This window comes from Canis lupus, chromosome 25 (assembly GCF_011100685.1).
Source record: "Canis lupus familiaris isolate Mischka breed German Shepherd chromosome 25, alternate assembly UU_Cfam_GSD_1.0, whole genome shotgun sequence".
Classification (NCBI taxonomy): Eukaryota; Metazoa; Chordata; class Mammalia; order Carnivora; family Canidae; genus Canis; species Canis lupus.
This window is the reverse complement of record NC_049246.1, coordinates 45,470,171-45,484,405: the sequence shown is the minus strand read 5'-3', so window position 1 is coordinate 45,484,405 and position 14,235 is coordinate 45,470,171. Positions and strand designations below refer to the sequence as shown.

The following is a 14,235-nucleotide window of genomic DNA, read 5'->3' as shown; positions in this document are numbered from 1 at the left end:
CCCAAAGCAGGAAATTTGCCATCCAGCCCTTTATAGAAAATGTTTGCTGACCCTACACCAGGCGGATGTGGGGCTCCTAAGGCATATCGGGAATCACGCAGCCAACCCAATTTCTCCTAAAAGTTTTCTGGCCAATTCCCTTGGGACCTGGTAAGAGCTCAGGAGGGTGGCCGGGCCCCAGTGGGTGTCACCCCCTTCCCTGGCCTTCCTGCCTGGCCAGGCCCTATTGGCCCCTGATAGCCTTCCTACAAGGCCTTCCCCAGCCCATCAATCCTGGCGAGAGCCCAGGTGCCCTCCTCCGGGCCCTTGGGTGTTGCCGGCACTCAGCACAGCACCGCTCATTTAGCTGTGCACCCTGGGTCTGGGGCCCCCTTTCCCCACGGCGTACACCCCAAATCACTCACATCCCCAGGGAGGTGGGACAGTTGCCTGCCCCTTGACTCAGATGCCCCTCAGAGCCGGGTCCTGGGGGGTGGAATGGGGAGGGTGCACCCAGCAGCCCCGCCCCAGCTCCCCCAGCCCTCCGCGCCCCGAGCCTCACCTCCACGCAGACGGCCGTGCTGCTGATGCGACAGCTGAGGACATCGGAGTCCATGCCTCTGAGCACCAGCTCCGAGAGTCGCTGCCTGTACCCCTCCATGCTCCGCATGCACAGCCTGCGGGGTGGGGGGGTGCAGCCCAGGGCAGGGAGGGCTTCTCAGCTGCTGCCTGCAGAGCCGCTCTGGGGCTGGGCACCCGGGGGCATATCTCTTAACCTCTCTGGGCCTCTCCCTCCTTCACCAGGGGGATTTGGTCGGGGTGTCACTGGAGTACCTACTTTTCATTTCCTTTTCATCAAAAGGGACCAGAATGAGTGATCAGGACCCAGGAAATAGCTCTCTGACCTGGCCCAGCTTGGAAGCCCCATGTGGACTTGGGTGAGCCCCTCACAGCTCCCACCTTGGAGCAGGACGGGTTATGATAAAAGATTCCCCCTGCCCTACACGCTGCCATCCCAGAGTCTGGAACACGGGTCGACTTGGCAATCCCTCAGAAGCCAGGCACTCAGCCGTGACCTAGACCATCCAGCAAGGAGGCCACCCTGCGCGTCCCGCTGCCCGGGCCTGGAGGCTGGGTGCCCACCTGGCCAGCAGGCCCACGCCCTGCAGGAACGTGGAGCTGCTCTGCAGGAGGGCCCACACGCCCTGCTCCTCCAGAGTGTGAACCAGCTGCTCGCTGTTGAGTCTTCTGAACAAAAGCTGCATGGACTGGATCGTGATCCTGGAAGAAGGTGGGACTGTATCACGACGAAAAGGAGCACCCACCGCCGGGCAAACACTGCACCCGGGTCGGAGAAACAGGGGTCCCCATGCCTGCTGGGCCTCGCTCAGGGGGCTAAGGGCGATCACGTGAGGGAGTGGGTCTGCAAACAGTGAAAACTACACTGCCCTGGACTCATGCGAGGGAGGGTTGTTAAGATCTGCTTCCAGAAACTTCTCTGCAACACGAGAGGACCACAAGGCCTCTTGGTGGAGATGGCTCTTGGGATCCTTGACTTCTAAGAGGCCGGGTCCAGGTCAGGCCCACTGCCTTACACCCCCACCCCAGCCCTGCTCCGCAAGCCACCCCCAAGAGCACCTCTGCAGGTTGATCTCCTCTGGCAGCATCCCTGCATGGACCAGTCTCCACGTCTTTAGGACAGGCGACATGGCCTCTGGCCCCTGGCTGCTGCTGAGCTGCAGCAGGAGGGTGTAGATGAGGTCCGGGAAGAGGTCCAGGAGCTTGTCATTCACATCTATCTTCTGGATGAGAAGGTGGATGGTGCACAGGGTCTGCAGAGAGACGCGCTGAGGTGTCAGGGCTCCTGCTCTGAGCCTCCAAGGAGCCCAGGGCCTGCCCCTGGGACTCACCATCAGAGGATCCACTGCGGCCAGGCGCCAGATGTCAGCTTTGGAGGTGGCATTGGCCTTGGGGGTGAACCTCGACTGCAGCCGGCCCATCAGCCCGTGGAGCATCGTCCGGGCAAAGGGCACGTTCTCTGCCACAGCCAGCCACACCTCCGTCAGGTGCCTAGCCAAAGACAGGACACAAGGACCGTGGGTCTCCCGCCCTGGGCCCTGGCAGGTAAGAGCCTCTTTGGCTCCGCAGGCAACCCACTGAATAGGGGCTGAACCCCGAAGGCTGAACCTCAGGGAGGTGGGCTGAGTTGCCAAAGGTCACATAACCAGAACCCGGTCCGTGACCCCATGCTCAGCTCCCTTTCTCTGCCGTGGCCCCAGTGCCAGGTGACCTTAGAGGTGCCCACGGGGCCTCCCATCTGATGACTTTATAGGTACTTCCAGCAACAGCTGCCAAGGCCCCAGCTGGTCAGGCTGGTCCAAAGCAGCTGCCTCAACGCACAGCATCTCCTCCTCCCAACACATCTTTGAGGAAGATGCTTTCAGCTCCGTGGCCCACAAGAGAGGAAGGGGGCCTGCGGAGGTTAGGCAACCTGCCAGACGACCGTCCGAAGCGGCTCCGCATCCCCAAGTCGAGCCCACAGCTCTGCTGAGAAGGGAAGGACCTGGGGGCAGTGGTGTCATGGGCCCAGAGTGCGTAGGTGCGGGGGGGTGGGGGGGTTGCAGGGGGCTTTAAAGCACTAAGGGGGCAAGTCTACCAAGATCAAATGCAACCATGAGAGGTGCCCCCTCCCGCGTGAATCCACAGAACCAAATCCACAGACGTGAGTTCGGGAGGACACGCGCCGGGCGCCTGGTGGTCGGACGGAGTGGAGGGGTGGGCCATGAGCTCACGGGCAACCGCTGCTCATAAAGAAGCCATCGGGGTGTGAGGAAACAAGAAAGCAGGACCTCAGCCCGCGACAGCCAGAAACCGCCGCGTGCCCTGGAGGGAGCAAAGGCCCCAGCTCAGCCGGCCCCGGACCCCCGGCCATGGAAGCTGTTGGGTGGCGACGGGGCTGTTCGGAGCCTCCAAGCTCGTGGCAATTTGTGCCCAGCGAAAGGGCGCCAGTGCAGTGAAAGCCAGCGGGCGGCGGCCACCGAGACCACCAGCCTGACGGAGGCCACACTGCACTGTCCCCCACCCCAGCCCTGCTCCGCGAGCCACTAACCCCCAGCAAATCAAGCAGTCCTCACGGGCCTCCCGCCCGATGAGGAGCAGCCCCACGGCGGAGCCAGGCCTGTGTTTCTCACGGGGCAGCCCGCTCTGTTCGTGTCACAGCATGTTGAGTGACATCGGCCACCCCTCCGTCGCCCACAGTCTCAAGGCTCTTGGCTGCCCACCCCTTTCTATGCACTCCCCGGTGGGTCCTGGCACCATCCCAGACGCACTCCCCCTGCCCGGGAGACCCTGCCGCCAGCCCGAGTGCCACCGTGATGGGGACACAGGGACCCAGCAGGCAGCAGGGAACACGGAGAGGCAGGGCCGGGGCTACATTACCATGAGGCCACCTGAGGGTTTGAGGGTCTATTAGCTCAATCCTCGGGCACCTGGACCTCCCCTCTCAGGGCCGCATTTGGAAGGGAGAGGGACACAGCGGAGCGTGTCCAGAGGCCTGCATAGGCCTTGGTGACCACGTCTTCAGGCATGTCCTGGAGAAGCCCAACCTCGGAGGGGGCCCGGAGCCCTGTCCTCCAGGGGAAATGAAAGGGCTGCTGCGGGCAGAGGCCAGAGGGGATGACAGGACACCTGAGAAGCTGCGGGATCCGGACTCCAGCTCCGAAGGATGGAACGGTGACGCTGGGGCTCCAGGTCCGTGGTTCCCAGAGCCTGTTCCTCCCACAGGAGATGCAGGGACAGGGCTTGACCCACCCCAGGTTTGGACACGCCACTGCTCAGGGGCCCTGTCCTCCCGGACACGTCGGGCTGGTGAGATGGGCGAGGTCTGGGCTGCAAGGGGCGCTGTGGCTCCCTGTCCAGGGCACCCACCTCTCCATGGGCAGGGGCTGCCTCAGGAGCGATGTGAGGACTGTCTCCTGGTGGTAGTGCGCCAGCAGGAGGATGCCCTCGATGAGGCAGCGTCGCACCTCCAAGTGGTCCACCACGGGCAGGTGGACCAGGATGGCGCCCAGGATCTCGGCCACCTGGGGAAGGGCAGGCATCACCAGCACAGCCTGGGCCCCTGTGACCGCTGTGCACCCCTCCTCCAGGGGACCTTGCCCAACTAGATGTTGGGGAGGTTAAACCACCTGCGCCTCCTTTGGCCTCTTCCTGGATTTATCAGGTTTTCTGTGTGGGAGGCAGGACGCTCTGGGAGAGCGAGCCAAGGGCCTCCAGTCCACTGTCCTCTTACTTACTAGCTTCAACATGTTCCTTTCTCATTCTAGAACTCTACTCCCTGTCCTTTTTACAATCAAGGGTTTGAGGAGACCTTCTCCGTAAGCACAGCTGGGCCCTTGCTTGTCCCTGGGCGCACTGGACAGCCCCAGCCCCGAAGCAGCCCAGCCACGGCTCAGCCACCTTGTCTTCCAGCTCCTTGGCCCGCATCTGGAGGAAGGTGCCTATCCAGGTGACGGAGGCCTTATCGTGCTGTAGGTCCATGGCCCCGATGTTCTCACAGAGCTTCTGGATGAGCGAGACCACCTCATCGCAGTTGAATTGCACGCAAGCCACCTAGGACCAGAGAAACCACCCCTGGGCTCCAACAGCCAAGTTGCAGGCCAACTCCCTGCCCCCACCTGCCACCACTAACGTCCCCTTCCTCTTCCATCCGACACCCCGGCCCCGGCCCAGGCCCCCATCCTCCCTCAAACCACCGCCAGGGCCTCCCCCCGCCCCGCCTCCCTGCCCTGCCCTGGGCTGTTACTCCTCCTCCACCACGGAGACCCAAAGCTCAGCCCTGCTTTCCAAGGCTTAGGACATGTGCCCCCAACCTCTGCTGCACCTCATGTACCTGACACCGCCCACCGCACCTGAATTCCACTCAGGAAGCCCCACCCACACGTTCCCCATCCTGTCTGTACTGCCCTGCAGCCTTCACTCAGGGTGTACCCTGAGCCCGGCTGCCCTGCCACCTCATCCTGCCACCCCCCACCCCCCCCACTCCAGAAAGCCGCCTCTGCCCCCTGAGGCAGCAGGGCCTCGTCCCCTCTGCAGAGTTCGGGTGACTCCGGGCATTCGGCCATCAGTGTGCCCGTGTACCGACACCTCTCCGCGGGACCCCATGTTTAACTCTCTCTGGGGCTCTCCACCTTCAGTGCGGCACACCGCAGGGATGGAGACTATTGAGCACCTACTACGTGCCAGGCACCACAGTGGGGATCTTACATACTGCAGGCCATTTAAGCACAGAGGGCATGAGTTAGACCAAAAGCCATGGGAACTTCGACATCTGGAAGAAAAGGAAGGCTGCCTGGCCAGGCTGAGCAACATCCCATGCCCCAGAGACAGTCCAGGTGCCAGAGTCCAGCCCAGGAGCCTCCCCACCTTTCCAGCTTGTCACCTTGGCAATTCTGGAAGATGCACTGAAAATCTTCTCCACATCTGGGCCCTGGAGATCCTCCTTACATTTTGCAAGCTCCAGCTCCTTGGAAGGGCCCCATGAGGAGCAGGTCTGGCTTGCTGTTAGGAACATGATTTTAGACACGATCAGAAGGATAAAGGGTCCATCCACAGGCCACATCAGGGTGGCCTCCTGGCCTGGCCCACAGGACTCCCTGGCTTCACCGGCCTGGACCACCCTTCAGTCTCTGGGCATCTCACCCATTCTTGCCTTTGCTCTCATTGTCCTATTCCCCCCACACCACCTCTACACACAGCTCAGATACCTGCTTTCTAGGAGGCCTCCAGCCGCCAAGCCGGAGGCAAAGTCTCCCCCTCTGAAAATCATCACCTTGCATTAGCCCCTGAGCTCATCTCTGGTTCCTTCTACTGTGTCCTGGGTATCTGTGAGCTGATCTTTTCCCAGGGAGCCCCTTAGTACCCAGGACATGCCCTCAATGAGTTGTGCCAAACCAGTGAGCTTGTCCTTCTGGAAACTTCCATGGCCTCTGAGCAAGCTCTGCACCCTCTCCACCATCTCTGCTGGCCACCCTTATTTGTCTATACAAAGAGGTCATGTTCCCCCCAGGATAGCCCCACAGCTGACACCCCTGCTGTCAGACCTCCCTCCCAACATCCATGTCCTGGGTCTCGCCTTCCCCATACCATGGAGATCCAGCAGGCTGGACAGGACATCCATTGAGGCTATGCGAGTTCTTCTGTGGGAGTCACAGGTACAAGGGGCCATGAGTCCCACCAGCATGCCAAACTGCCCCAGCTTCAGGGGGATCTGAGGGACAGGAGACCTCAAGGCTCACACCCTCTGTCCACTCATGCACACCTGGTGCTGTCCAGGGACAGTGTAACAGGCAACCAGAGAGAGTGAGCCCTGCTCGAAAGCACCCCAGCAGAGACCCTGGAGGCTCAGTAGCCAGGATCCCAGGAGTCTGGCTCAGGACTTGCCTTTCTGTCCACAGGCCCAGGTTTTATAATCAGGGCTCCTGCCTTGTTCCTGTAATTGAGCCCTGGGATTAAATCTGGCCTCCCCTGCTCACTAGATGTGTGACCTGGGCAGGGTACTTAGACTTGCGCCCTTATGTTCCTCATCTGTAAAGGGGAGATAACCATGGTGCCTCCTCCTCCAGGGGGATGTTGAGAATTGTGTCCAAGAATCCAGATGATATATTCTGTACAGTATCTGACCTCAAAGCTAGCATGAGGCTAGGCTCTGGCTTCACTTTGCTGGGCCTGGGTCTCCACCTGAATGGCACTCCCAGACCACCAGGAGTACTGCTCATCTAGTTCTCATCACACACCGGCCCCCACACCCCAGGGAGACCATCCTCCCAACACCATCACTGAAGACTAGGAAGTCAAAGAGCATGAGGCCAACAAATGTACAAAGAGAGGTCTCATCAAGGTGGGTCAGATTGTTAATCAACAAAAATACCTCATTGCTTTCCCAGATTTTGTGATGTTCAAGTGCTTGTCAAGTTTTATAAAATTTGTAATTTTGTAGTGGTTTATTTTCTTGTTCTAAGTAGATATTTACTCTCCTAACCAATGTGGTATTTCCTAAGTGTGTGCTCTTTTTCTTAAAGAGGGCCCTCACTGCTATGTGAGCCTGGATCCATGCTGAGCCATGGCCCACCCCTCTCTCAGCATCCCCAGAGCCTCAGGGCTAGCTCCTAGTGGGGCCTCCTCTGCCATTCCCAAATGAGACAGCCTCTTCCCAAGGGACTCTTCAGGGGGCAGAACTTGATTTTGAAAGTGTGCCCTCTTCTCATGAATAGAGACAGGAACTCTTCTGTGGGTGCCAGAGCAGCAGGCTGGGGGATTGGGGGCTCCAGGACTCACGCAGACACCGATGCTTTGCACGTAGATCTGCATGAGATGGAGATGGAGGTTTGTGGCCTTCTCCCGCTCCCCTTCTTTCTCCGACAAGATCCACTTTTCCAGGAGCTATGGGTAGAGGCCAGAACACAGAAGACGCCATTAAAATCCCAAGGCCAGCCTTTCCTGGCCAGCTATTGTCCGCCTCGTCTCTCCACTCAGAGTCTGAATTTCAGAGGTGTTGGGTGGTTCTGGAAGCCTCTCATTCTCTTTCCAGGCACCTCCATGAGGGAGATGAGGCAGAGGGCAGAGACTGTGTCCCCATTATCCTGACCAAGATGGCGCTTGGCTGACGGGTTTGGCCTTATTCCAAATGTCTGTCTGTGGGTGAAAGGTCCAGAAGCATAGCCTGCCTTGCACTCCAGGGCCTAAATGTTCACACACACAGTGACAGAGCTTAACAATGTATGAAGCAAAACTACCACAACTGAAGAAAATATAAATCCATAGTGAGAGTCAGAGATTTCAGTACCTCTTTCTTAGAAACTGGTGGAACAAGAAGACAGAAAATCAGGAAGGACAGGGAAAACTTGAACAACCCGACCAGCCAGCTTGGCCTAATACTTAGGAACCCTTGACCTGAAGCAGTAGGCAAGTGCACACAGAACACTCACCAAGATAGACCACTCTGTGCAACAAGGTAAGTCTGGGTTGATTTAAAAGGACTCCAATTATACAGAGTGTGTCCTCAGACCACAATGGATTTAAATTAGGGATGAAAAACAGGAAGATCTCTGGAAAATCTTCAAACATTTGGGTGAAAGAAGAAATCAGAAGAGAGATTAAAATGTACTCTGTATTGAAACAAAATGAGAACACAACATATGGATATTTATGGGATACAGCAGCAAAAACAAAACAAAGTCAGTGGACTCATACTATCTGCTCCTGTTTCCAAGGTTTATTATGTTACAGTAATCAGGATGGGATGGCATTGGTGCAAAGATAAAGAAATAGGTCAACAAAGCAGAAGAGGTGCCAGAGACAGGTCCATGCATACGTGGTCAGTTGATTTTTGACAAAAATGCAAAGATAATTCAATGGAGAAAAGTCTTTCCAACAAATGGAACTGGAACAGCTGGTTGTCTGTGCACAAGCAAACAAACAAACTTGGATCCATACTTCACACCACATATAAAACTTAAACTATATCCTAGACTTACTTGTGAAACCTGAAACTACAAACTCCTAAAAGAAAATCTTTGTGACTTCTGTGACCAGGCAAAGATTTCTTACATAAAACATCGAAACCAGGGGCGCCTGAGTGGCTCAGCGGTTGAGCATCTGCTTCCAGCTTCAAGGCCTGATCCCAGAGTCCTGGGATCGAGTCCCACATCGGGCTTCCTGCCTGGAGCCTGCTTCTCCTCCTGCCTGTGTCTCTGCCTCTCTGTGTCTCTCATGAATAAATAAATAAAATCTTTTTTTAAAAAAAAGAAAACAAAAGGCAAATTAGACTTCATTAACATTGTAATACTTCTGTTCTTTAAAAGACACTGTGGGGCAGCCCTGGTGACACTGCAGTTTAGTGCTGCCTGCAGCCTGGGGTGTGATCCTGGAGACCCAGGATCGAGTCCCATGTTGGACTCCCCGCATGGAGCCTGCTTCTCCCTCTGCCTCTCTCTCTCTCTCTGTGTCTCATGAATAAATAAATAAAATCTTATAAAAAATAAAAATTAAATAAAGAGCACTTCCTTAAAAAATAAATAAATAAAAATAAAAAAAAATAAAAGACACTGTGAAATCAATGAACATACAAGTCAAGGATGGGAGGAAAATATTTGTAAATCATATATCTGATAGGGACTTGAATTCAAAATATATAAAACCTCTGAAAACTCAATAATAAGAAAGCAAACAACCCAATTAAAAAAAAAAAAAAAAAAAAAAAAAACTAGGGCAGCCCGGGTGACTCAGCGGTTTAGCTCTGCCTTCAGTCCAGGGCCTGATCCTGGAGACCCTGGATCGAGTTCCACATCGGGCTCCCTGCATGGAGCCTGCTTCTCCCTCTGCCTGTGTCTCTGCCTCTCTCTTTGTCTCTCATGAGTAAATAAATAAAATCTTTAAAAAATAAAAACTAGACAATACCCCTCAAAAAATGCCAAGATTATGGAAGATTGAGGAATTGTTCTGGATTAAGGGAGATTAAAGAGATGTGGTAAATAAATGCACTGTGTAATCCAGCTTAGATCCTGGATCAAGGAAAAGAGCTATAAAGGGTATTATTGGGATAATTCATGGAATTTGAATATTGGCCATAGATTAGAATACAGCATTGTGTCAACATCACAATTCCCCATTTTGCTCATTGTACTGTTGTTATACCAGGTGTTTTTGTTTTCGACGTCTGCAACCAACTTTCATGGTTCAAAAGTGTGGTGGTGTGTAAAACAAGAGAAGGGAAGACAAAGAGGAAAAAAAAGGAAATGTGGCAAACGATTAACAATTGTGAATCTGGGTGAAGGGTATACAGGAGTTCCTTGCAAGTTTTCAGTGAATCTGAAATTTTATCAAAATAAAATTACTGTGGGATCCCTGGGTGGCTCAGTGGTTTAGCACCTGCCTTCAGCCCAGGGTGTGATCCTGGAGTCCCGGGATTGAGTCCCACATCGGGCTCCCTACATGGAGCCTGCTTCTCCCTCTGCCTGTGTCTCTGCCTCTGTGTCTCTCATGAATAAAAAAATAAAATCTTTTAAAAAGAATGAAAAATAAAAAAATAAAATTAGTGAAACAATTTTTAATGCATACCCTTGTTTTCCATAGAATCTGACCATGAGGCCAGCTTTCTGGGAGGGGTGGCCATCCCTGGCTCCTGGCCCTCCACCAGGGAACTCACGTGTACCATCTCCTGCAGCCCCTTGGGGTCCAGCTGCCTCTGCATGAGACCCTCCATCAGCTGCTCCAGGGCATGCATCGCATTCGCATACAGGGTCTGTGGCCAAGAGAGGAGAGTACCCAGCAGCAATGAGGGGACATGCACAGCCACCCACCAGGACGCTGCAAGGATCCATGTCAGGGTTGAGAAGTATGAGATGGTTTGAAACTCACCCCTTTACTTCAGCTCAGACTGGGTTCTTAATACCTATATTCTCATGTGACATACGAGACCACCTCTAAAGAGGAACCCATTTTACAAAGAAAGAAAATGAACCCCCACCACCCAGTTCTTCTGACTCCTCATCTGGGATTAGGACACTGAAGCAGAGATGGCTACCTGTTCACAAAAGGTTTGTCCTCCTTTTCCACATTGTTGCTGGGAAACAGGCAACTAGTCAGGAACTACATTTCCCAGCACCCCTTGCATTTGGGCATGGCATTTGACTGAGTTCTGGCCAGTGAAAGGTGCAGAGTGGCTCATAAAGCCTCCATCCATACTCTTTCTCTTCCACTCTAGGCTGGATATCAGTATCCCAAGGGACCTTAGGCCATGCACTAAAGATAGTAGGGCCTCTGTCAGCCTGGTTCCCAAATAACTGCATGCAGCAGCTCCATCTCCACCCCTATTGCCAGCTGGACTTCACTTGAGTGAGAAATAAACTGTCTCCTTATTAAACCATGGAGATTTCAGGGTTTAGCTGTTACAGCAGCTAACGTTACCTTACACTAACTAATAGGGCCTACTGCACTTTGCTGCCCTTAACCACTCACAGGTGGTTCAAGGCGGCGTGCTCTCAGCACTGCCCAAGTTGTTGTAAGCTTCCAAGTCCTGACCCGGAAAATGAGGCAGCCCAGAGGGACCTACCTGAATGGACTCATTGTCCTCTGCTGGGGGTTGGAGAGAAATTACAGAGTGAATACTGATATCCATCAGCTCATTGTTTTCCTCCATGGAGTAGAAAGGCTTCAGATTGCTAAGGAAAGAAGAAGGGACAAGAGGAAGGGTCAGAAGGGAGTTGAGACCCTGCCACCCCACTGCCCAGTCCAGGGTGCAGAGGCATGGCACAGAATGAGGGAGAAGACAGCTTCCCCGGCGGCGGGTGCAGGCATGCATCCCTCCCTCCCCAGGGGCCCTGGCTCCCCTCCAGTGACTGTGTCTGTGACTGATGGGGAGACGCAGGGGCCCACAGGCAGCTCTCCTCCTTGTTGCCTACTCTGAGCCTGTCCCTCTGCTGCTTGGAAACATTCCATGACTCCTCCCCGGCCATAACCATAGACTCCGCCTCCCAGGCTGGCCCTGACCCAAGGGTTTTTGGCACTTCCGAGAAATGCAAATTCTCTGGCCCTACCTCAGAGCTACTGAATCAAAAACTCGGAGTGGAGCTCAGCCATCTGAGATTTAATGAACTCTCAGGGGTGGAAGCTGGCTGCTTGATGCCTGCTAACTCATTCTTCTCCTATTTCTTCATCAATAGTTCTCAAGCCTAGGTGCATTCTAGCATCACCTAGAGAAGCTCCGAGGTGCCCAGGGGCCACATCCAGACTCCAGGGATCCTTATATAAAGATGTGGGGTGGAGCCAGGGTATCAGCTACCATTCTACTTAACTTTAAACACCTGCCCCCCAAAGATATCCTGTATTTTGCCCTGCCTGGAGCTTCCAATTCCTACCTAAATCCTGTTATTTTGTGTCAGATGCCAGCACCTTCTGATCGCCCCTCTTGTATCGACAAAATTATAACTTGTTAGTGGACCCCCTTTCTCTGGTCCTAGATTTTTTTCCTGCTTATTCATGCATTAATACACAGCTCTGCCCTATTATTCCTTCTGTAGGCATTCGTTTTACCCCACAGGTGAAGAATTCCCAGAGACCACCCAACACCCAACCACTTCAGATACTAATGTTCATAACTTCTTCCTCCCTCCCCCATTTCGCCCCAGTGAATGGACGGCTCCAGGAAGGCAAGCCTGGGGTATTATATTACTTTATATTAACTGTATCATAAAGCATCAACAATTAAATTCTTTGATCCCTGCCCAACCCAACTAGAAGGATGCCATCCCCCTGCTACCCTATCCAGTGCCATATGATTTCTTGCTCAAAATATCCCCTAATGGACCAAAGAACAGCCTACCCACCTGCCAGTCACCTCCCAACCCAGAAGAGCCCAACTGGAAATATTGCTAAAATTATGGAAAAGACCTGGCGGAAGCAGACCCCACCTCCCCGGGTGGCCCACTGCCCCAAGAGCGGCCACCCAGGGCCCCTGCTACAGAGATGGGGAGGCAAAGTAGGTGACCACCCCCCCACCGACCAAGGAGCACTGAGGGGTGGTCTCAGACTCTGCCCCAACCCTCAGAGATACTTGGGGCCCAAACAGGGGCCCAGCTCACCTCAGGTGCGAGAGGGCCTCCATCGCCATCGTCCGCACGGGAGAAACCAGGCTGTCGGTGGGTTCTTCCTTGATGGTGGCCTGCCCGGCACAGCAGAGAATGAGCCATCCAGGGCCCGCCAGTGAGGCCAGTGAGCGTGGAGACAGCGGCACCCCCAGGGCTAGTGCCCAGGGCCTGGCACTGCATGGGGTGCTGACACCCCATACCACATTCTCTGTTTTTAGGATCACTTGGCCTTTAGCATTGTAGGGGAAGCAGCAAAATCTGGTGTGGGAAGCAGCAGGGCTCCAGACAGGCCAGGGCTGCTCACTCAGGCCTGCCGCCTGCTTGCTGTGTGTCCTTGGGCAAACCCCTTCCCCTGCCTGAGCCATCACGTGTCAGACAAGGCCTGTTTCACCAGATTGTGCCCCTCGTGTAGCATGAGATGGCACACGGACAGCCTATGTCCCTGGGCTGGAACAAGGGTTCATTTCCTTCTCCAAACCTCACCTCCCTCGGGGACAGCCTCCAATGCTTTCCAGGGACCACAGCTTTAGAAGGCACTGGCGGGGCGGGGGGGTGGGGGGTGTGTGTCTGGGGACAAAGGACAGTAGCTGCCCAGAACTCCACTGCCTCTGCCATGGCTTCTTACCCTCAGGCAGCTGACGCTTTCTAGACCTTACTGAAGCTCTGTGCACAAAGAGCTTTCAGACCCTCCTGCCACGGAGCCCACCCCCTAGATCCCTGCTGTGGAGAAACACCAGGTGACAGAGGGGCGGCCCGGTGGGCTTCCTTCTGCCCACTCTGAACCAGCCACCTCCAGGCACTAGCGCATCCCTGGCCCATCATACCCTTTGTCAGATGGACAAATCTCATACTCAGAAATCCTACAGTTGGACCGAAGCACAATTGAGATAGGGAGGGACTCCTGTGACACCCCCCCGCCCCCCACGGCACCTCCATGTCCCCTCAGATGCCCTCAGAACCTCTGGAAACCTCTGACCACGGAGAAGCCGGCAGGCATGAGACCCCCAGACCGCCCAGGACCAAGGAAGCCCCCACCCAGCCTACCGTTATAATGCCCGTCAGAGTCATCTTTTGGGCAAATTGGAAATCCTCCAGGTCCTTGATGTTTTTGATGGCTTTGGTGACTTGCATCACACTCTTCATGAAGGCCATCTTGAGACAGATGTCCTGAACCCAAACCAAGAAGAGGGAATAGCAGGAGCACGTCGTGAGTGGGCCCGAAGCCCCCAGGCCGCAGCCCTGGTCAGCACCCTGCTGCTGCGTAAGGACCGGTCCTCCGCGCCCAAGGAGAGGCAGTGCCAGGGGCGCTCCGCGAGATGGCAGGCCTCCTTCTGTCCTTCAGCCCCTGGGCCGGGCGTCTGCCACATGGCCAGGGTGCCAGCGGGGGGCTGGACAAGGCGGAGTGCTCCTGCGCCCCTCTGAAAACGCCACCTCCTTCCAGCCCCCCCACACCTGTGCCTGACGACAGCAATGCCAGGACACCAAGCCCCGTGGGTCGCCAAAGGGACCGAATAAGTTGAGATAAAATCATTTTTGTTGGGGCGCCTGGGTGGCCCAGTGGTTGAGCATCTGCCTTTGGCCCAGGTTGTGATCCTGGGGTCCTGGGATCGAG

General features: G+C 55.1%; 1 protein-coding gene across 11 annotated transcripts in view; it reads right to left on the bottom strand.

Annotated features, from left to right (window-relative positions):
* Window positions 1-14,235, bottom strand: part of MROH2A (maestro heat like repeat family member 2A) — a 46,507-nt gene that overhangs the window by 5,231 nt on the left and 27,041 nt on the right. For all 11 annotated transcript variants that reach the window (XM_038574246.1, XM_038574247.1, XM_038574249.1 and 8 more), the window contains 13 exons: window positions 13,668-13,790; window positions 12,618-12,697; window positions 11,090-11,198; window positions 10,184-10,279; window positions 7,315-7,419; window positions 6,124-6,247; window positions 5,420-5,538; window positions 4,438-4,590; window positions 3,907-4,061; window positions 1,890-2,049; window positions 1,618-1,811; window positions 1,123-1,260; window positions 542-656 (listed from right to left, as the gene is read on the bottom strand). In XM_038574246.1, the coding sequence (XP_038430174.1) occupies window positions 542-656; window positions 1,123-1,260; window positions 1,618-1,811; window positions 1,890-2,049; window positions 3,907-4,061; window positions 4,438-4,590; window positions 5,420-5,538; window positions 6,124-6,247; window positions 7,315-7,419; window positions 10,184-10,279; window positions 11,090-11,198; window positions 12,618-12,697; window positions 13,668-13,790 (1,671 nt within the window). The remainder of the gene's footprint in view (window positions 1-541; window positions 657-1,122; window positions 1,261-1,617; window positions 1,812-1,889; window positions 2,050-3,906; window positions 4,062-4,437; window positions 4,591-5,419; window positions 5,539-6,123; window positions 6,248-7,314; window positions 7,420-10,183; window positions 10,280-11,089; window positions 11,199-12,617; window positions 12,698-13,667; window positions 13,791-14,235) is intronic.